The sequence below is a fragment of the Dendrobates tinctorius genome, unplaced genomic scaffold (genome assembly GCF_039654945.1).
Source record: "Dendrobates tinctorius isolate UK_male_01 unplaced genomic scaffold, ASM3965494v1 ptg000107l, whole genome shotgun sequence".
In the NCBI taxonomy this organism is placed as follows: Eukaryota; Metazoa; Chordata; class Amphibia; order Anura; family Dendrobatidae; genus Dendrobates; species Dendrobates tinctorius.
Window position 1 is genome coordinate 37210715 of NW_027361775.1, and position 22960 is coordinate 37233674.

Below are 22960 nucleotides of genomic sequence, written 5' to 3' on the forward strand. Positions count from 1 at the left end.
CACTGGGTGATGTAACCCACGTGTGACTGTTTTCACGCCACTCTATTCTTCCGCCATTACCTAGCAGCAGTGTACCACCTCTGCACGGTGGACCCCGGGCTGCGAACGCACCTACTATTATTTATAATTTGGTGCGTTCCGCCAGCCCTAACAGGCATCACTGCATGGCCTCCCATCCTCCGCACACCAACTCACTCACTGCTCTAGGTGATGCTGTGATTTCTGTCCGCTGCCAGCCTCATGCTCTGTGCCTCTTGCTTCCTGTCTGCTCTCTGCATGCTTCCTGGCTGTGTGCATAGGGGGTGGCGTCGGCACTCTATGGTTCTTGTGGAATCAGTGTGCACCTGCCTAATGTGCTCCCGACCAATCGTCAAGAGGTCTCTGGTATTTAGGGTAGCTCCACCCAGTGGACCCTGCCTGTGCAATGTCTTAACTCAGTCAGTGTCTTGCTGCTGAGCTGCCAGGCCTTGTTCTGTGTTTCGCCTTCTCTGGAGGCTTTATTCCTAGCTTTGCTTTGTACTTGTCTGTCTGCCCTCCAGGAGGCAGAATAGCCTTGTCTCTGTGTCTTTGATCTAGCCTTGTCTTGTACCTGTCTTGCCACTCTCCAGGAGGCAGAATATCCTGGTCCCTGTGCTATTGCTCCTAGCCTTGCCTTGTACCTGTGTATACCCTGGTCCCTGTGTCCTTGGTCCTGTACCTTGTCTTGCACCGTTACCTTGTCAGAACTCTGTCCTACCTCTGTCTGTCAGTCTCCATGTCTTTCACTTCTTTCCCTGCTGTGTCTTTCCTTGTGTCCTCTCTGTCTACTTGTCCTCCATACTCTTGCAGCTCAGCTTGTGCTCCGCACTCTTGCGGCTCTGCCTGTGCTCCCCACTGTTGCGACTCTGCCTGCTCTGTACTCTTGTGGCTTTGCCTGTGCTCCATACCCTTGCAGCTCTGCCTGAGCGCCGTACTCTTGCGGTTCTGTTTTGTTCTGGTTCTGCTGCTGCTGAACCTCTTGCTGCTCTACAGCTCTTCTCCACAGCCTTGCAGTTCTCCTCCTGTGTGAACAGGTCCAAACCTGTTCCTTCATACTCCTTTTCTTACTGCCTGAACCAGTTCCTGCATTTGCTGTGTGAACAGGCCTCTACCTGTTCTTCATACACCGTTCCTTCCTGCCTGTACCAGTACCTGCACCTGCTGTGTGAACAGGTCTCTACCTGTTCCTTCATATACCACTCCTGTCTGTCCTGTGTCCCAGCCGTGCCTGCCTGCATTGTGTCCCAGCCGTGCCTGCCTGCCTGCCCTGTGTCTCAGCCGTGCCTGCCTGCCCTGTGTCTCAGCCGTGCCTGCCTGCCTGCCCTGTGTCTCAGCCGTGCCTGCCTACCCTGTGTCTCAGCTGTGCCTGCCTGCCCTGTGTCTCAGCCGTGCCTGCCTGGGTACCAGCCATGCCTGCCTGTCAGTCACACCTGTCCAAGTGTCCTGTCCCCCAGTGGGATCAGCAGCCACAGCCAGACACCACCCTGGAGTGGCACCTGGCAGCTACCTGCCGCACAAGCCTGACCTCACCATCAGAGGCTCCAGCAAAGACCGAGGTAGCTGTCTTAGTCACACCCTTTCTAGGGTAGTCTGGTTTGTGGCACAGTGGAACCACAACCCCGTGGCTCAAGCCCACCAATCAGGGCATGAGCGTGACAGGCGTTTAGGTTGTAGCGTGACAGGCGTTTAGGTGGTCATTAAGGAGTTAAGTCAAATATCGGGATAGCCTTAGACTAGATAGTCCTAACCCAGACTTATCAAACAACAATAACCCCTATAATAAATCTGGTGCATTTTAAGACTGTCTAGTGTGAGCTGCCTTAGAAATACATACCATTAATAAACATGCCCCACTTTCTTAAGATCCTGTAAAAACAATCCATTTCTTACCGACACAGCTGTCATTGACTTCTGTGTACCCTGGCTGACAGATACATTTAAAACTACCAATTTCATTTATACATAATCTTCCATCTCCTGTGCAGAACTCTTCATCATCACATTCTACAATATCTTTAAAGAAAAGATATATATAGTCAGTTATCTCTGGAAAGAATGACAAATTACCATTGATTTATAAATCCATAATTGTGAGCTGCATTCTGTACATATGGAGACATGGTAAATGGGGAACTAAAGAAAGCTTGAAATGAATGCTGAAAATATGTTCAGATCTTCTGCATCAGAGGCCAGAATAAGTGACTTTGTTCTATTCTTTAATAACTACAGGACCTTTATATGTAGTAAAGACCATTATAATTTGTGCCATCCACAATCAAGGCTTAGTCGAAATACACAAACATGTCATGGATAATTATCATTAGTGATGTAAGTAAATGTAAGAAATTTACAGTTATGCTACATGTACCAACAAATAAACAATAATAATATAAAAATATTTCAAACCGTTTATATAACTAAATTTAAAACATAAAGGTAAACATATGATTATTATAATGTCCATCGCAGACTAAGGCTAAGTGCACACGTACTTTTTTGCCCTGCGGATTTTTCCGTGCAGAATTGAAGAAATCCGCAGGTCAAATGTCCTCCATTTTTCCTGCGGATTTCTTCCTTTTTTATTGCGGTTTTTGTGCGGTTTTTCCCTGCGGATCTGGAGAATGGAGCAGGTGGAAAACTGCACAAAACAAGTGACATGCTGCATATTTTGTACCGCAAGAAAACTGCGCGGAAAAATCCGCAGCATCTGCACAGCGTTTTTTTTTTCATTGATTTACATGCTACTGTACATCACAATGCGGATATGCAGCGTTTATGCGCGGTAAAATCCGCTGCGGATCCGCTGGAAATCTGCATCGTGTGCACATAGCCTAAAACAACCCACTGACCATTTATTGTTATTTAGACAATATCTACAGTAGGTGACTGATTTGCTGTGTGACAGATGTAACATGTCCTAGAGAAGCTTCTTACATCAGCGACTCTCTCATTGTTATAGTTGTATGTTACTGTACCGTGATTATATAACTGCTCAAAAAAATAAAGGGAACACACCAGCCTGTTGCAAATGGAATAGTGTTCCCTTTATTTTTTGAGCAGTATCATTAATTACATTATTAGTATGGTATTAGTAGTAGACGTTCAACTGGTAGTTTGGTTTTACATATTTATGTGAAATTTATGCTCTACTCAGACTAGATTAAAAAAAAAAATTTCTGGCAGACAAGTTAAAAATGTAAAACACAAGTTGTCACAATCTTCTGTGTCCTTTTTTATTTTTCTCCATCTTTACGCTATATGGTAAGTTATCTGCTGGTATAGAACTTTATTATAACGTGATGTGATGTTACATCAGTCGTGTACTTACCCTCGCAAGTTCCATTTACAAGAGTGAATCCAGTATTACAAGAGCATTCATAGCTGCCATTCGTGTTCGTACAGGATGCATTAACCCCACAAATAAGGACATTTTCTTTACACTCATCAATATCTGCAAAATTATGTAATGAAGATGTATTTGCTGATAGATACAGAGAATTATTCGAGAGTAGGATAATATAGGAAATAAGGAAGGTCAGTACAGAGAGCCCACCTGCAACATTTGTACTTTTGGATTTCTATTACTCTCCCACACGGGCCTGGTCATGGTTGCATATAATATTGATGCCCTATCCTAAATGTAGGTCATCAATATAAGAACAATGGGGAGCTGACACCTGGCACCTTCAGCTGTTAGACGCTCCATTAGTGTAACCTGATGTAAACAGTGAATAGAGCTGAACATTGCGGCTCCAGTCAGTGTAGCAGCTGCTTCCAAGTACAGCAGATCAGCTCTAATTTAAGAGATCTGCAGTTCTCGGCAGTGGGAGCTACACATTGAACAGGGCTGTCCTGTTTAGTTGCATTCAATGTTTGCATCTATGTCATACCTAATAACAGCTGATTGGTTGGGGTGTCAGACTCCCATTGATCAAACATTGCTTACCTATACTAAGAATAGGTCAATAGTGTCATATGTCCAACAAGCCTGAATTGTTTAATGTCTGGTTACTAAATATATGAAAATATTTAAATTAATACTTACATTTTAATAAATGTATAAAATACAGTTTTATATTATTTTTTAAATTTATATCTGAAAAGCTAATAAGTTGCTATCAAAAGATGTATATAAATGTATAAGAAAGTACACTGTACCATCACACTTGGAGCTGTTCTCTTGGTTCACTTTGTAGCCTTCGTTGCAAGTGCAAATGGGTCCACCGGCAGAATTGTGGCAATTATGTTCACAATATGTTGTATTTAACATGCACTCATCAACTGTAAAAATACATATAAATAATCATTATATTCTGACTACATTTTGTAAATCCTTTCTGCATAACTCATTTTTATTTTTAAGTCAGAATTCCCCTTTATGTGATAATTATTTTTATGTATTGGACACATTTTTGTATTTTTTTTTTCACAGGAGAGGGCTAGTAATACAGATTTGGATTGACTTTGTGCTTTTTATTTATTTTTATTACTTTTTCATAAAATTTTCATTTATTTTATTAAAATTTCATTTATTTTACACACTGGGCTGCCTATAAGGTCATAACACAATGCTTCTGACGGCTTGTTCCCAGCTCCTGCAGCTGCATGATTGTGTGCAGCTACATTGCAAAGCACTGACGTTTTGGGACCTGGATGATCAAACTCTATGGATGATCCGGGAACAGTTAGATAAGCAAAATTATAAGTAATTTGCTGTTAAAAAAAATCCAACAATCTTGGACATGTATATATATTGCATAGTCTCCTTTATTATGTATATTGCCCTCCCTTATTACCCAGTGCCCTCTCTTATTATGTACAGTACCATCCCTTACATAGTGGATTATATAGAGCCCTGTTATTTTATTTCATACCCTCCTCTCTTGTTAGATATACACTCACTGGCCACTTTATTAGGTACACCTGTCCAACTGTGTGTTAAGACTTAATTTCTAATCAGCCAATCACATGGCGGCAACTCAGTGCATTTAGGCATGTAGACATGGTCAAGACAATCTCCTGCAGTTCAAACCGAGCATCAGTATGGGGAAGAAAGGTGATTTGAGTGCCTTTGAACGTGGCATGATTGTTGGTGCCAGAAGGGCTGGTCTGAGTATTTCAGAAACTGCTGATCTACTGGGATTTTCACGCACAACCATCTCTAGGGTTTACAGAGAATGGTCCGAAAAAGAAAAAAAATCCAGTGAGCGGCAGTTCTGTGGCCGGAAATGCCTTGTTGATGCCAGAGGTCAGAGGAGAATGGGCATACTGGTTCGAGCTGATAGAAAGGCAACAGTGACTCAAATTGCCACCCGTTACAACCAAGGTAGGCAGAAGAGCATCTCTGAACGCACAGTGCGTCGAACTTTGAGGCAGATGGGCTACAGCAGCAGAAGACCACACTGGGTACCACTCCTCTCAGCTAAGAACAGGAAACTGAGGCTACAATTTGCACAAGCTCATCGAAATTGGACAGTAGAAGATTGGAAAAACGTTGCCTGGTCTGATGAGTCTCGATTTCTGCTGCGACATTCGGATGGTAGGGTCAGAATTTGGCGTAAACAACATGAAAGCATGGATCCATCCAGCCTTGTATCAACGGTTCAGGCTGGTGGTGGTGGTGTCATGGTGTGGGGAATTTTTTCTTGGCACTCTTTGGGCCCCTTGGTACCAATTGAGCATCGTTGCAACGCCACAGCCTACCTGAGTATTGTTGCTGACCATGTCCATCCCTTTATGACCACAATGTACCCAACATCTGATGGCTACTTTCAGCAGGATAATGCGCCATGTCATAAAGCTCGAATCATCTCAGATTGGTTTCTTGAACATGACAATGAGTTCACTGTACTCAAATGGCCTCCTCAGTCACCAGATCTCAATCCAATAGAGCATCTTTGGGATGTGGTGGAACGGGAGATTCGCATCAGGGATGTGCAGCCGACAAATCTGCGCCAACTGTGTGATGCCATCATGTCAATATGGTCCAAAATCTCTGAGGAATGCTTCCAGCACCTTGTTGAATCTCTGCCACGAAGAATTGAGGCAGTTCTGAAGGCAAAAGGGGGTCCAACCCGTTACTAGCATGGTGTACCTAATAAAGTGGCCAGTGAGTGTATAATGCAATGATGGCTGATGGAGCATGGGAAAGTTTCTTTTCTAATGGAGGAGATGATGGACTGGTAGTGTGGTCACCGGCTCCTCCATCAGCAGTCATTTTATATCTAAGAAAAGAGGGGACTATGTAATAAAAGAGGGTGCTGTGAATAACAAAAATAACAAGAATACACTATGTAAGAAACAGCACTGTACATAACAGCAGAGGAAGCTATATAATAAGGGTCCAACTCCTGTATTCTTTTCAGATGCTCCTGTAATCCTCCACACCTCCTACCTTCATCAAGCACGTCCCTACGTCCCTCCTGCTCATCATACAGTACCACTATTTTAGCCAAAGTTATACAAAAGCATTAGTTTAAATGCAATGATTTACCGAACTGTGACTGACTTTTGCCGACTTTGAGTAAAAATACTTGTGAAAGTGAACACGACTCAGAATGTGCTACATTCGTGCAGAATTTGAGATTTGCGAACATTTTCCGAACATGTTTGCTCATCTTCACTCTCAACAACCCACTGATCATTTATTGTTATTTAGACAATATCTACAATAGGTGACTGATTTGCTGTGTGACAGATGTAACATGTCCTAGAGAAGCTTCTTACATCGGCGCCTCTCTCAGTGTTATACTGGTAGTTGTATGTTACTGTACTGTGATTATCATTAATTACATTATTTGTATGGTATTAATAGAAGTTCACCTGGTATTCTGGCTTTACCCATTTATATCAGATCTATGTGCTACACAGCCTAGACCACGATTGTTTGTGGTCGGACCATTTAATATGTAAAACACAAGTTGACATAATTTTATTTGTCTTTTTCTTATTCTCTCCATCTTTAGGCTACATGGTTAAGTTTTCTCTGGTATAGAACTTTATTATAATGTGATGTGATATTACATCAGTCGTGTACCTACCCTCGCAGGTTCCATTTACAAGGGTGAATCCAGGATTGCAAGAGCATTCATAGCTGCCATTCGTGTTCATACAGGATGCATTTAACCCACAAATAGGGGGATTTTCAAAACACTCATCAATATCTGCAAAAATATATAAAGAACATTTATTTCTTGATAGATTCAGTAGGTTATTCTAGATGTTATATACAATAATAAAGGAAATACAGAAGGTCAGTACAGAGCGTCCAGCTGTAACACTTGTACTGTCAATGCTTGGATATCTATCATGTAATGTCAGGAACATACATTTATTTGCAGATTGTGAGCCCTCTCGGGCAGGGTCCTCTCTCCTCCTGTACCAGTCATGACTTGTATTATTTAAGATTATTATACTTGTTTTTTTTATTATGCACACCCCTCCTCACATCTAAAGCGCCAAGGAATAAATGGCGCTATAATAATAAATAATATATACTCACCCGTACATTCTTTCCCATTACCAGAGTACCCGTCCCTGCATGTACAGATGTAGGAGCCGTCAGTGTTGTTACAGTCCGCCCAGAGACTGCAGTCATTCGCTGTTGTACACTCATCAATGTCTGTGCAGTTTTCTCCATCATACCCTCGGTGACATTCACATTTGTATGAGCCAGGTATGTTGGTACAATTTGAATGGAGTGGGCATACAGTGACATTTTCCAGGCATTCATCTATATCTGTAATGTTGAGTACAAAAATCTGATAAGCAAAACGCCATAACCACTGTGGAGGTTTTTAGAAAAGGCAACCACCTTCTTGAAGTGTATAAGATGTTGTTTGCAACATGATGTAATAGCATAATAACTTTACAGCACCACATAAAGTATGCACTGGTGTAACTTGAGGCACATGGGCCCCAGTCAAAATTTAGACCTAGGTCCACATCTCCATGTAGGTCAAATGCAAGGTCCTTTGTAACATTCTAGATTCTAAAATGACACATATGTGTAATAATGTCCCCATCATTGACCTTCCTATAATAATATCCCCCATCATGTCACATTCCTGTAATAATGTCCCCAGTGACAGTCCTGCCCCTTTCCTGTAATAATGTCCCAAGTCCTGTGTCCTTCCTGTAGAAATGTCCTCGATCCTGGCCCCCATTCTGCAATAATGTCTCTCATCCAAAGACCCTTCCTGTTATAATCTACCTGATCCTTGACCACAATCTGGTAATAACCTCCATCCTGGGCCCCTTTCTGCTATAAAGACCTCCATCCTCAGCCTCTTCCTTATATAATGACCCTCATACTGGACTTCTTACTTGTAAAATTTCTGCTGTGTTTTCCAAAACATTACAAAAAAATAATAATTATTTTTACCTTCCCCAGCTCCTACGACATGCAGTGCCCTCTTCTGTAGCCGAAAGCTAACTTCAGTGAGCCGACAAGGGCAGTGCATGAAGTCACTGGCATTTGCCGCTCGTGATTGGTACATCAACATCAGCTGCCGGCCTAGTGGCTGGCAGTGTGTATTGCAGTAGAGGTAGAAGGAGGGTCGCTATTCTATAATACACTTCAGCTGAATGTGCGTCCAGGGAAGAGGTCAAGATTATCATATGTCTAAAACTCTGAAGGGTTAAATGTCTGGTTTGAAATACTCATTTTCTCATAAACTAGTGGGGAATTCGGAATATTACAAGTGGGTTCCCTTCATACAGGACCCAAACTGAGGAGAGAATCTTTACAACCAGAGTCTCTGGCTATGGATGGCCCCACACATCTATGTATTATATATTCAGAACTGTGTAATGCTTGTTCAGAGCACAGATATGAATCATTTGTACATTTGTCAACATCTGTAAATATATGAAATTATTTTCATTAATAAATTAATTTTAATAAATGCATAAAATAAATTGTTTTATGTTTTTTTTTTTAATTTGCATCTGAAAAGCTAATAAGTTGCTAACAAAGGATTTATATAAAAGTGTAAGAAAGTACACGGTACCATCACACTTGGAGCTGTTCTCGTCATTCACTTCGTAGCCTTCGTTACAACTGCAAATGGGTCCACCGGCAGAATTGTGGCAATTATGCTCACAATATGTTGTATTTAGCTTGCACTCATCAACTGTAAAAATACATATAAATTATCATTATATTCTGATTATATTTTGCAAATCCTTTCTACAAAACTCATTCTCATTTTTACTGTTTTTATCTGAAATATAAACTGGCATAAAATGAAAGACTTTTTTTCTCACCACAAACAAATATAACCTGTAGGTCGCTTACCCGTACAGTTAACACCATCTCCCGTGTAGTTTTCCAAGCATTGGCAATAAAAGGATCCGGCCACATTAGAGCATGTGGCATTTTCTGAGCAATTATTCAATGCAGGATTAGAGCACTCATCAATATCTAAAATCAAACAAATGGAGATATTGCCATAATTGCACTGAGTATTGTATCACGATTTATAGGCTGCTAATGATAACACGATGATAAAAACAAGACAGAAAGTAAAAGTAGATAAGCTTATGCCTTTAGAAACCTACATAGAAGGAAATACCAAAAATAACAAAACTAATAGATATCTATGAACATGCGAACTGAACACGGACAAGATTTGTTAAAATTAGGCAAAGTGAGGCAATATTTTTAAAAATAACACATTTTACTAGTACAATAAATAAAAAACACAACACCATTAAAAATAGGGGGGTAATCAGGAAAAGACTACAATCAATGATCACATGACCATGACCGCTGGGTTCAGAGGAAGATGCTACATTTCTATTCAATCTACACAATACTGTAAATGGGGACATATTTCTTAAATTAAATACTCCACTATTCTGGTGTAATATGAGCCATAAAACTGTCTTTAATGACAACTTTTGCACTTTGTCTTACAAGTGGGCATGTCCTCACTAAAATAGTGGCATGGTTTGGCAGAAGAAAAGGCGTGGTCTAATTCCTGATAGTATTTAAGCCCTTAATGATGAGCCAATTTTCACCTTAACCCCTTTCCAACATCGGGCGCAATAGTACGCCGATGTCGGACTCCTTCCCTTTGATGTAGGCTCTGGCGCTGAGCCCACATTTTTTTCAAAACAAGTCAGCTGTTTTAAACAGCTGACATGTGCCTCTAACAGCCGCAGGTGGAATCATGACCCACCTGCAGCTGTTAACTAGTTAAATGCCACTGTTAATATCTGACAGTAACATTTAAATCGTGCTTCCGGCAATCACGCTGAAATTCCCGCCCATCGGTGATCCCTTCAAGCTTCTGGCTTGACAACCACTTCTGGCTTGACTGATGGGCTGACATGACAACTAGAGGTCTACAGTAGACCAGATTGCTATGAGCACCTGTGGAATTGCACTATTTTTGCAATTTCACCGCATTTGGAATTTTTTTTCCCATTTTCCAGTTTACAGTATGTTAAAATCAATGGTGTAGTTCAAAAGTACAACTCATCCCGCAAAAAATAAGCCCTCATATGGCCATATTGATTAAACAAGTTATGGCTCTGGGAAGAAGAAGAGCAAAAAACAAAAACGGAAAAACAAAAATCCCTCCGGGAGTTAAGGGGTTAAAGACCAGGCAAATTTTTACAATTCTGACCACTGTCACTTTATGAGGTTATAGCTCTGGAATGCTTCAACAAATTCCACTGATTCTGAGAATGTTTTTTCGTGACATATTGTACTTCATGATAGTGGTAGAATTTCTTCTATATGACTTGCGTTAATTTATGAAAAAAACATATATCTTTGTACCGTGTTGGCCAGAAGCTTGATGAAGAGACCTGAGTAGTCTCGAAAGCTTGCAATGTGTTATCATCTTTTCAGTTAGCCATTAAAAGGTGTCAACCACGGAGGACTCTCAATTCTAAATATTCTTCTTTGAAAAAAACAGAAATTTGGCAAAAATTTTGAAAATGTTGTCATTTTTAAACTTTTGATTTTTTTTGCCCTTAAATCAAAATCAGAGAGTCGTGTCACCCAAAATAGTTAATAAATACCATTACTCACATATAACCTTTACATGAGCACAATTTTGGATTTTTTTTTTTAACTTTTTTCACAAAAAATTTACTTTAGATCCAAACTTTTTTATTTTCACAAGGGTATCAGGAGAAAATGAACCACAAAATATGTTGTGCAATTTCTTTGGAGTACGCCATTTCCCCATATGTGGGGAAAGGCCATTGTTTGAGTGCATGTCAGGTCTCAAAAGGGAAGGAGCACCGTTTGAACACAAAATTGGCTGGAATCGATGGCAGGAACCATGTCGCGTTTGGAGCCCCCCCGATGTACCTAAAAAATGGATACCCCTCAATTCTAACTCCAACCCTAACACACCCCTAACCTTAATTCCAACCTTAACCACAACCATAACCCTATCTCTAACCTTAACCCCAATTCTAACCCCAACACAACCCTAACCTCAACACCACAACCCTGACTCCAACACCACAATCGTAGCTACAACACAACCATAACCACAACATTACACCTAACATAACCCTAACCCCAGTACAACCCTAACCACAACATTAAACCCAACACAACTCAAACCCTAGCCCCAACCCTAACCCTAACCCTAGCTCTAACCCCAATCCTAACCCTAACCCTAGCCCCAACCCTAACCATAACTGCAAAGAAAGGAAGAAAATAAAAAAAAAATATTGTATCATTTTTATCATATAAGGGGGTGACAAAAGGAGGGCTTGATTTACAATTTTTTTTATTTTGATCATTGTGATAAGGTCTATCACAGTGATCAAAATGAATCAATAGGAAAAATCTTCGGGAACCGGCTGGCAGGTTTCGGCGGGGGTAGTGCGCATGCTGTCACCATTTTCTTACAGTATGATGACGTGGAGGGCCGTGGAATGGAGTCAGAGGGTCTGGAGATGGTGGAGGTACTTGGAGTGGGGATAGGGGTCCCCATTTCTCTCTCCTCTGGTATGCTAGATCATATCAGAGGAGACCGAAATGAATGAAAAATTGTATTTAATGGAAAATTAGACTTTTTTTGTGATCGCCAATATGCGATCATGTGACCAGGGATGGTAAAAACTGACCTGAATCATGTTCTCCGGGGAATCTCCTGGAATTTTTTACCACATTGGGGGGACACTACGCACTTATTCCTTAGCGCCGTTAAAAAGAGGCGCTGAGAAATAGGACCCATTAACTGCCACCATTAAAAGGCGTATAGGTGATCATTAAGGAGTTAAGTCAAATATTGGGGTAGCCTTAGACTAGATAGTCCTAACCCAGACTTATCAAACAACAATAAACCCTATAATAAATCTGGTTCATTTTAAGTCTAGTGTGCATTGCCTTAGAATTACATACCATTAATAAACATTCCCCATTGGCTTTGGATCCTGCAAAAACAATCCATTTCTTACCGACACAGGTGTCATTGTCTTCTGTGTGCCCTGGCTGACAGATACATTTAAAACTACCAATTTCATTTATACAGTTGTGGCCAAAAGTATTGACACCCCTGCAATTCTGTCAGATAATACTCAGTTTCTTCCTGAACATGATTGCAAACACAAATTCTTTGGTATTATTATCTTCATTTAATTTGTCTTAAATGAAAAAACACAAAAGAGAATGAAGCAAAAAGCAAAACATTGATCATTTCACACAAAACTCCAAAAATGGGCCATACAAAAGTATTGGCACCCTCAGCCTAATACTTGGTTGCACAACCTTTAGCCAAAATAACTGCGACCAACCGCTTCCGGTAACCATCAATGAGTTTCTTACAATGCTCTGCTGGAATTTTAGACCATTCTTCTTTGGCAAACTGCTCCAGGTCCCTGATATTTGAAGGGTGCCTTCTCCAAACTGCCATTTTTAGATCTCTCCACAGGTGTTCTATGGGATTCAGGTCTGGACTCATTGCCGGCCACCTTAGAAGTCTCCAGTGCTTTCTCTCAAACCATTTTCTAGTGCTTTTTGAAGTGTGTTTTTGGTCATTGTCCTGCTGGAAGATCCATGACCTCTGAGAGAGACGCAGCTTTCTCACACTGGGCCCTACATTATGCTGCAAAATTTGTTGGTAGCCTTCAGACTTCATAATGCCATGCACACGGTCAAGCACTCCAGTGCCAGAGGCAGCAAAGCAACCCCAAAACATCAGGGAACCTCCTCCATGTTTGACTGTAGGGACCGTGTCTTCTTTGAATGCCTCTTTTTTCTCCTGTAAACTCTATGTTGATGCCTTTGCCCAAAAAGCTCTACTTTTGTCTTATCTGACCAGAGAACATTTTTCCAAAACGTTTTAGGCTTTTTCAGGTAAGTTTTGGCAAACTCCAGCCTGGCTTTTTTATGTCTCGGGGTAAGAAGTGGGGTCTTCCTGGGTCTCCTACCATACAGTCCCTTTTCATTCAGACGCCGATGGATAGTACGGGTTGACACTGTTGTACCCTCGGACTGCAGGGCAGCTTGAACTTGTTTGGATGTTAGTCGATGTTCTTTATCCAACATCCGCACAATCATGCGTTGAAATTTCTTGTCAATTTTTCTTTTCCATACATCTAGGGAGGTTAGCAACAGTGCCATGCTTCTTGATGACACTGCGCACGGTAGACACAGGAACATTCAGGTCTTTGGAGATGGACTTGTAGCCTTGAGATTGCTCATGCTTCCTCACAATTTGGTTTCTCAAGTCCTCAGACAGTTCTTTGGTCTTCTTTCTTTTCTCCATGCTCAATGTGGTACACACAAGGACACAGGACAGAGGTTGAGTCAACTTTAATCCATGCCAACTGGCTGCAAGTGTGATTTAGTTATTGCCAACACCTGTTAGGTGCCACAGGTAAGTTACAGGTGCTGTTAATTAAACAAATTAGAGAAGCATCACATGATTTTTCGAACAGTGCCAATACTTTTGTCCACCCTGTTTTTTATGTTTGGTGTGGAATTATATCCAATTTGGCTTTAGGACAATTCTTTTTGTGTTTTTTCATTTAAGACAAATTAAATAAAGATAATAATACCAAAGAATTTGTGTTTGCAATCATTTTCAGGAAGAAACTGAGTATTATCTGACAGAATTGCAGGGGTGTCAATACTTTTGGCCACAACTGTACATAATCTTCCATCTCCTGCACAGAACTCTTCATCATCACATTCTACAATATCTTTAAAGAAAATATATATATAGTCAGTTATCTCTGGAATGAACGACAATTTACAACTGACTTATAAATCCATACAGTAATTGTGAGCTGCATTCTGTACATATGGAGACATGGTGGATGGTGAACTAAAGAAAGCTTGAAAAGAATGCTGAAAATATGTTCAGATCTTCTGCATCAGAGGCCAGAATAAGTGACTTTGTTCTATTCTTTAATAACTACAGGACCTTTATATGTAGTAAAGACCATTATAATTTGAGCCATCCACAATCAAGGCTCAGTCTAAATGCAAAAAAATGTCATGGATAATTATCATTAGTGATGTAAGTAATTGTAAGAAATTTACAGCTATGTTATATGTACCAACAAATAAAAAAGTGTGAGAACAATAATATAAAAATATTTCAATCTGTTCATATAACTAGATTTAAAACATAAAGGTACACATGTTCTGTGGGTGAGCCAGGACCACACAAATCAGATAGAGACAAAGACATACTAATAGGGAATTTAGATTGTGAGCCCCATCGGGGACAGTGATGATGATGTGTGCAAAATGTAAAGCGCTGCGGAATATGTTAGCGCTATATAAAAATAAAGATTATTATTATTATTATTAGATAGAGTATGACGTGCTTCACATAAAGACATGAGACATAAAAAGTTGTTAAAGAAGCAAATAATACATTTTAAAAGAAAAAGTTATTTGTATGAGAAAAATAAACTATCCCCTACAGATAGTTCAGCAATCACATATGAATCAAATTAAACACCAAGTTCATACATATGATTATTATAATGTCCATCGCAGACTAAAACAACCCACTGACCATTTATTGTTATTTAGACAATATCTACAGTAGGTGTCTGATTTGCTGTGTGACAGATGTAACATGTCCTAGAGAAGATTCTTACATCAGCTCCTCTCTCATTGTTATAGTTGTATGTTACTGTACCGTGATTATATAACTGCTCAAAAAAATAAAGGGAACACAGAAAGCCTGTGGCAAATGGAATAGTGTTCCCTTTATTTTTTTGAGCAGTATAATTAATTACATTATTAGTATGGTATTAGTAGTAGACGTTCACCTGGTGTTCTGCTCTTACATATTTTTGTGAAATTTATTCTCTACTCAGACTAGATTAAAAAAAAATTCTGGCAGACAAGTTAAAAATGTAGAACACAAGTTGTCACTATCTTCTGTGTCCTTTTTTTTATTTCTCTCCATCTTTACGCTATATGGTAAGTTTTCTGCCGGTATAGAACTTCATTATAATGTGATGTGATATTACATCAGCCGTGTACTTACCCTCGCAAGTTCCATTGACAAGAGTGAATCCAGTGTTACAAGAGCATTCATAGCTGCCATTCATGTTCGTACAGGATGCATTTACCCCACAAATAAGGACATTTTCAGAACACTCATTGATATCTGCAAAATTATATAAAGAAGATGTATTTGCTGATACAGAGAATTATTCTAGAGTAGGATAGTATAGGAAATAAGGAAGGTCTGTACAGAGCGCCCAGCTGTAACACTTGTACTTTTGGATATCTATTACTTGAGGTGAGGAACATATATACTCACCCGTACATTCCGTCCCATTACCAGAGAACCCGTCCCTGCATGTACAGATGTAGGAGCCGTCAGTGTTGTTACAGTCCGCCAAGAGACTGCAGTCGTTCGCTGTTGTACACTCATCAATGTCTGTGCAGTTTTCTCCATCATACCCTCGGTGACATTCACATTTGTATGAACCAGGCGTGTTGGTACAATTTGAATGGAGTGGGCACAAGTTTTCATTTTCCAGGCATTCATCTATATCTGCAGTGTTGTGAATAAAAATCTAATAAGCAAAATGCCATAACAACTGTGCAGTTTGTTATTGGTGGCAGCCACCTTCATGAAGTGTATTAGATGTTGTCCCAGGCTGATAGTTGTTTGCAACATGATGTAATACTATAATAACTTTACAGGACCACTTAAAGTATACATTGGCATGGTGCCCCCACTAAAATTTGATAGTGGGCCCCCACCTCAATGTTAATCAAATTTAAGGATCTTTGTAACATTCAATATTCAATGATAACATACACAAGTAATAATTAGAGATGAGCAAATACATTTGGCACTATTCAATACTCGCACGAATAGTACGTTGTTCGGGCTATTCGTTACTCGGTGAGTAATTTGGTATTCGCCTTGGTATATTCGAGTGAACCGAATTTTTCACTGTGATCTGCCGTGAAGTCACTGAGCTTGAACTGCGATGACCTCATCACTGTCTTTTTCCATATGGTGCTGATGTCACCGCACTTCAGCACGGCGGGAAACACAGCCTCAGTGACCGAAGGTAACCTCGATGACGTCACAGAGTCTGTGGTTGCAGCAGCTGATTCACCAGTGGTTCTCAGTCTAGACAGTCACATCTTGGCACAGACCTGATTAAAAACTATTTATCCCCCAGATAGGGATAACAGTGATGGACAGAATGGTGGAAAGGTGAGGGATATTAATTTTTTATTATTTTTGTTTTCTTACAGTAGACGAGGGATTCAGTGGGATTAGGCGTTATTATAACTGTTTTGAGCACCAGTGCTCAGGAAGGATATAATGGAACTAGAGCGAGTACAAAGGAGGGCAACAAAATTAATAAAGGGGACAGGGGAACTACAATACCCAGAGAGATTAGCCAAATTAGGATTATTTATTCTATAAAAAAGACGACTGAGGGGCGATCTAATAACATGTATAAGTATATAAGGGGACAATACAAATATCTCTCCGAGGATCTGTTTATACCAAGGAAGGTGACGGTCACAAGGGGGCATTCTCTGCGTCTGGAGGAGAGAAGATTTTTCCACCAATATAGAAGAGAATTCTTTACTGTTAGGGCAGTGAGAATCTGGAATTCCTTGCCTGAGGAGGTGGTGATGGCGAACTCAGTCAAGGAGTTCAAGAGAGGCCTGGATGTCTTCCTGGAGCATAACAATATCATATCTTACAGTGATTAGATTCTTTAGAAGGACGTAGATCTGAGGATTTATTCTGACTTAATATAGGCTGAACTGGATGGAAAAATGTCTTTTTTCGGCCGTACTATGTATGTTATTTTTAAATGGAAAAGTGTGTTTTGTTTTATTTCTAATAAAGGACCTTTTTCTTGCTGTGTCTTTATTTACCATATAACTATAGTTTTAGTAATGGATAGATGTCTTATAGATGCCTCTCCATTACTAAGCCATGGGCTTGATGTCACCTGACAATACAAAGGTGACATAAACCCCACAAATATGAACCCCACTTGCCACTGCTACAGGGCAATTGGGAAGAGCCAGGCAAAGAGCCAGAATTGGTGCAGCTAATAGATGTGCCTTTTCTGGGAAGCTGCGGGCTGCTATTTTTAGGCTGGGAGGGGTCATTATCCATGGCCCCTTACTAGACTGTTTTAGCGAGGCTGGTTGTCAAAAATAGGGGTACCTCAAACCGTTTTTTTTTTTTATTTATTTAAATAAATAAAAAATACTGCGTGAGGATCCCCCTATTGTCAGCTTTGCCTGGCTGATTATAGAAAATACAGGGGAACCCACACTGGTTTTTTTCATTGATTTATTTATTTAGAGCGCAGGAGCCTGAATACTCCCATCAGCCGCTCCTGTTCTCACTGTTATTAGCAGCAGCAGGTGTAGGCTGATGGGAGCAATAGTCCCATCATCCACCGCCTGCTGTCATTGTTCTCACTTGAATACAACTCTCATCATTCTCCCCTGCTCTGCCGGTGATCAGCACGAGCATGGGAGAATGATGAGAGTCATCTTCAGCACCCGGTGCCGGGGAACAGCGCTTACTGTAACACTGCTTCATTGGAAATCAGCAGTTCATATGAAACAGTAAAGAGTTACAAAGTTTATGAAAATCAAACAATTTAAGCAAACATAATGATGACCCTGCTCTCTTCAGAACCTACAATCTACAATGAAGTAGGGGTGACACAAAGTACAGGTGCTTATTTACAATGATGGTCCAACCATCTTGAAATCGGGGGTAGATAAAGGCTGCATGAGGCTTTTGGGTACGGTTGAGTTTGATGGTGAATTATGTTCAGAGAAGTAAAGAATAGGCGATAAATAAAAAGGACTTTGAATAGGAAATGTGATAGAGCACCCTAAACAAATGTGATTTTAGAGAGCACCTCAAAATGTGTAAGTTGTGGCTATATTCCTGATTTCATGGGGGGAAAGGGTAAGAGGTGAATTATCTAGGTAGGAGATTGAAGCGAGCCGGACAAAGACCAGATCAGAGGTGTTACCGTCTTTGTGTGTCTCAGAGGTTGAAACTTGTGAGAGGCCACGAGAAGTGGCTAAAGATATAGAGTAAGGCCTGTTTCACACTTCCGTTTTTGTGTCCGCCAAACGGATCCGTTTCCGTTTTTTTGATGGAAACGGATGCCAACGGATCCGTTTTTAAAAAACGGATCCGTTTTTTTGACGGATCCGCGGTAACCGTAATGGAAGTCTATGGGACAAAAAAAAACGGATCCTGCAAAAAATGGCGGATCCGTTTTTTTACGGAAAACAACGGATTTTGACGGATTTGAAAAAACGGAAGTGTGAAACAGGCCTAAGCTGGAATGCAGTTGGGGAGGTGTGGCTGTTGAAGTCTCCCAGGATAATTGTTGGCAATTCTGAGGACATGAAGTGTTGCAGCAAGGCAGAAAAGTGGTCAAGTAAGTGGGTGGGTGAGTCTGGGGTACTGGATATGACCACTACTCTGAGGAAAAGGGAAGGGAAGACCCTGATGGTGTGAACCTCCAAAGAAGAATGACATCCAATGGACTTGTATTTATTTAAAAAAAAAATAGGATTGGTGGTGGCAGCGAGGAGTGTGGGGATAGCGTGGAGTTAGCAATGATCGTACAGCAGTATATACACATATTCCATGTGTGGTAATCGGGAGATAGATATGCCTTACGCTCAATATTAGTTTTATGAGAACAAATTATTGTGAACAGCCTGAGGCCTCCTCGGCTGATCGTCGCCCAATCATGTAATTGTCTGGACGATATGGGCCAGCTGAGGGTTCTTCACTCCAAAGATCACAGTGGGTGGTTAAGGTTGGCTCACGGTCTGTGATCTCTGTGATTATATAATGGCAATCCAATCTGTTGGCCATGGAAATGCAGCCTTTCCACCTTATGGATGCAGATTGTTTTCAAAAGCTGATGGCCGTCCCAGTACCCCAGTACCAGTTGCCCAGTCACCATTACTTCTCTAAGAAAGATGTTCCTGCACTACACCAGCATGTCACAGGTATCACCCATTCCCTGAAATATTCTATGTCTGCCAGGGTGAATTTGAACACTGACACCTGGAGGAGCAAGCATGGACAGGGGCATTACATCTTGCTGACTGGGCCCTGGCCGACTCTGGTGGCTGTGGGGGCAGTCGAGGAAGGGGCTGCTCCACAAGTCTTGGAATCGCCTAGGCTTGCAGGGCGCCAAACAGGGGTTCGAGAACTAAACTACTAAACAGCTAGGGTTGGAGAACAAAACAAATACCAATCAGAATATGGAGAACTAAAGTAATAGACAACAGTGGTTAAAACTAACCTACTAAGCAGCTTGGGTAACAGAACTAAACTACCAATGGAAAACGAGAGAAAAAGCACTACTGTAAAGCATGCATACTACTCCTAGAAATTATTAAAAAGTATTGAACTTTATTGACACACAATACAGAAAAAAAAACATAAAACATAATTAAAAACAATTGTGGGTATAACCACTCAATAGCCCTGTGGATATCAAATAGCTAAGCACACTGCCATAAGTAAACCCCCTGTAAACCCCTCTCTATTCATAGAGAAGTAAACTACTACACACCAGGGGATGGAGAACTAAAGCACTAGATAGTGGTGTCACTAGACACCAAGTCATGGAATCCCCAGGGTTTGCCTCTGCATCTAATAATAATAAAAATAATAGCCTTTATTTACATAGGCCCAAGATATTCCGTAGCTCTTTACAATTCAACAGTTCATGTACAACAATGATAGCAAAGTTAACAATAATACAATAATTAATGCAAATATATACATTAATTAATATATAAATTAATGCAAATATAATGACGACCCTGCCCATAACAGCTTACAATCTGGAATGAGATGGGGGTGACAAAATACAGGTGCATATTTACAATGATGGTCCAGTCATCTTGAGGAAATGGGGGTAGATAAAGGCTGGATGAGGTAGTCACCAACCAATATTTGTAGTGCTTTAGTCTGCTGTGGAGTTTAATGAAAAATTATGTTCAGAGAAGTAGAGAATTGACTAAATATTAAAAGGACTTTGATTAGGGAATGTGATAGGCCGCCCTAAACAGATGTGTTTTTAGGGAGCACCTTAAACCGTGTAAGTTGTGTTTTGTGCTAATTTCTAGGGGTAGAGCATTCCAGAGGTTTGGCGCAACTCGTGAGAAGTCTTGGAGCCTGGAGGGCAAGGTACGGATCAGTGTGGGTGTTAGTCGAAAGTCGCTTGCAGGGCGCAACGAGCGGGTAGGCTGATAAACAGAAATGAAGAAGGGGATGTTGGGAAGTGTCTCATTGTGGAGAGCTTTGTGGGTAAGAGCAAGCAGTTTAAATTGGATCTTATAATGTATGGGCAGCCAGTGCAATGACTGGCACAGAGTGGAGGCGTCCGAATACCGATTAGCCAGATAGATGATCCTGGCTGTTGCATTAAGGATGGCCTAGAGAGGGGAATGTTGAGTGAGGGGGAGGCCCTCTAACACTCCTTCCAGTGCTTCTGCCTCCTGCACCTCCTCTAGGGCCCCCACCTGCGCCCTTAACCTCTGCCTTAATGAAACACACATTCCAACACTGCAGAGAGAATCCCCCACAACTCTGTATTGCAGAGCTGGAGCTCACCACAATCAGACAGTGTTTAAATTGATATGCCTTGGAGATTACAGTCATACAGATCAAGAGTTGTGGACTGCTATCCATGCCGAGTTTGAGAAATGGCCAACTCCACTGAACCTGGAGCCAGAGAAGGCCATGTGTGATAACGGTGATAACGTCCCTTGTCCCTTGCATGGCTTGCATCCTCAACCTGATGGTACAGAAATTCCTTCACCATTGTCCCAGCCTTGATGCGGTGATGCAGAAACCACTGTCATTATGTGCTCACTTCCTCCATTCCACTTAAGTTGGTATAGAGACCTTTCGGCCTACCAGTTAACCGGTTGATATGCAATGTGATGAAACCGTGGAATTCAACTCAACACATATTGCAGCGACTGTGGCAGCAGCGTCTAGACCTGGTGCAGTATGATATTTTGCATAGCCTGGTCCAATGCAGTACAGTCGTGGTGCAATTAACACTTGCGGAGTGGACACAGATGAAGGACCTCTGCACCCTTGTGCACGTTTTCGAAATGGCAACTAAGATGGTTAACACTGATGATGCTGTCATCAGCATCACTATTACTGTCATCTACATGCTGGAGCACACATTGAACGTTGAATAGTCTGCGGGAGGAGGTGGTGGTGGTCCCTGGGGAAGAGAAGGAAGCAGAGGAGGATGCAGAAGGGTTTACAATATCTCCAGTTCTGATCTGTTGTCTCACAGGTGGTTGCCATGGGAGGAACAAAATGGAGAAGGATGAGAAGTACAAGAAGGAAAAGGTGAAAAGCCAGCAACAGGAGATGAAGAGGATAATGATTCCCTTTCTGTTGTCCGTGGTGTTAAGCGTCGGGTTCCTGTCGCTGCACAGCAGGAATCCCAAGCCTTGCCTTTGGTTGTCTCCCATTCCTCTTCGGCCGCAGAGGAGGCTGCTCAGCAGACTCGTCGATCCTGGCACTCTGCTCAGACCAGCACTATAGGTTTGGTGGCTGCTGCCACCTCTGTTCCAGCTATAGAAATGCATGCTGGTCAGCAGTGAGTTACTCCAGGGACTAAGTCCTCCTTTCGGTCTCCTGAGCATGCCCGTGGGATGATCTCTCATTGGAGATCGGAGGTCACATGCTCAAGTCCTTCTCCAGCTCGGATTGGACCATCAGGAAGGTCCCGGAAGGACGCTGCTATAAAAGGCTTGCATGGCCATGTGCTAGTATACTCAGCATTTGATAGAGGTGTGTGTGTTGGTGGATGCTTGTGAAATGCTGACTGACTTATCATAAAACCCCTTCCCTTTGATACGCATGTGGTTAGGGTTAGAGTTTACAGTCAGCGCCGAGTTGTGACACTGCCGAGTGCCGCAGTGCTCCCTGCTCCTCACCCATGCTAGCGCCAGTGGACGCCAAGCTATAAGGCATGACTGTACCTCCTTAAGTAGCTGCAAGCGCCAGTAGCGGCGCCGTGCGCAAGTTGTGCGCTTTCCTTGCCCTGATCAGGGAGGTTAGTGGCGTCCACCAGAGCGGTGCAGCGTGCACCTAGCATGCTTATATTTATATTGCTCTCTCCGGCACCGCAACTGCGGCACCAAGTGCTAGTTGTCTAGAGGGACTCTAACCCTGTGCCTCTGGGCCAGAGTCCTGTGACCGTATTCTAGCGCTCATCCGACCGAGGCCTGTGAGTTTTAACAGGCTTCGGTACTTACACTCTGTGGCAAGGCGGTTCTCGTAGCAGAACTCGCCACTAGAGTTGAGCGAAATGGGTCGGTCAAATTCAAAAATAGCCGACTTTTGCTAAAGTCGGGTTCCGCCGATCGAAACCTGGCCATAGCGTGAGGTCGGCCATGAGGTCGCCGAGCCGAGCGCCAAAG

At 41.7% G+C, this 22960-nt stretch overlaps 1 protein-coding gene across 1 annotated transcript in view; it reads right to left on the reverse strand.

Moving 5' to 3' along the window:
- Positions 1-22960, reverse strand: part of LOC141100709 (uncharacterized) — a 424196-nt gene that overhangs the window by 245036 nt on the left and 156200 nt on the right. Inside the window, exons 40-47 of the mRNA XM_073589356.1 lie at positions 15783-16019; positions 15504-15626; positions 9317-9442; positions 9030-9152; positions 7520-7756; positions 7059-7181; positions 4177-4299; positions 3347-3469 (exon numbers count right to left, since the gene is read on the reverse strand). Coding sequence (XP_073445457.1) covers positions 3347-3469; positions 4177-4299; positions 7059-7181; positions 7520-7756; positions 9030-9152; positions 9317-9442; positions 15504-15626; positions 15783-16019 — 1215 coding nt within the window. The remainder of the gene's footprint in view (positions 1-3346; positions 3470-4176; positions 4300-7058; positions 7182-7519; positions 7757-9029; positions 9153-9316; positions 9443-15503; positions 15627-15782; positions 16020-22960) is intronic.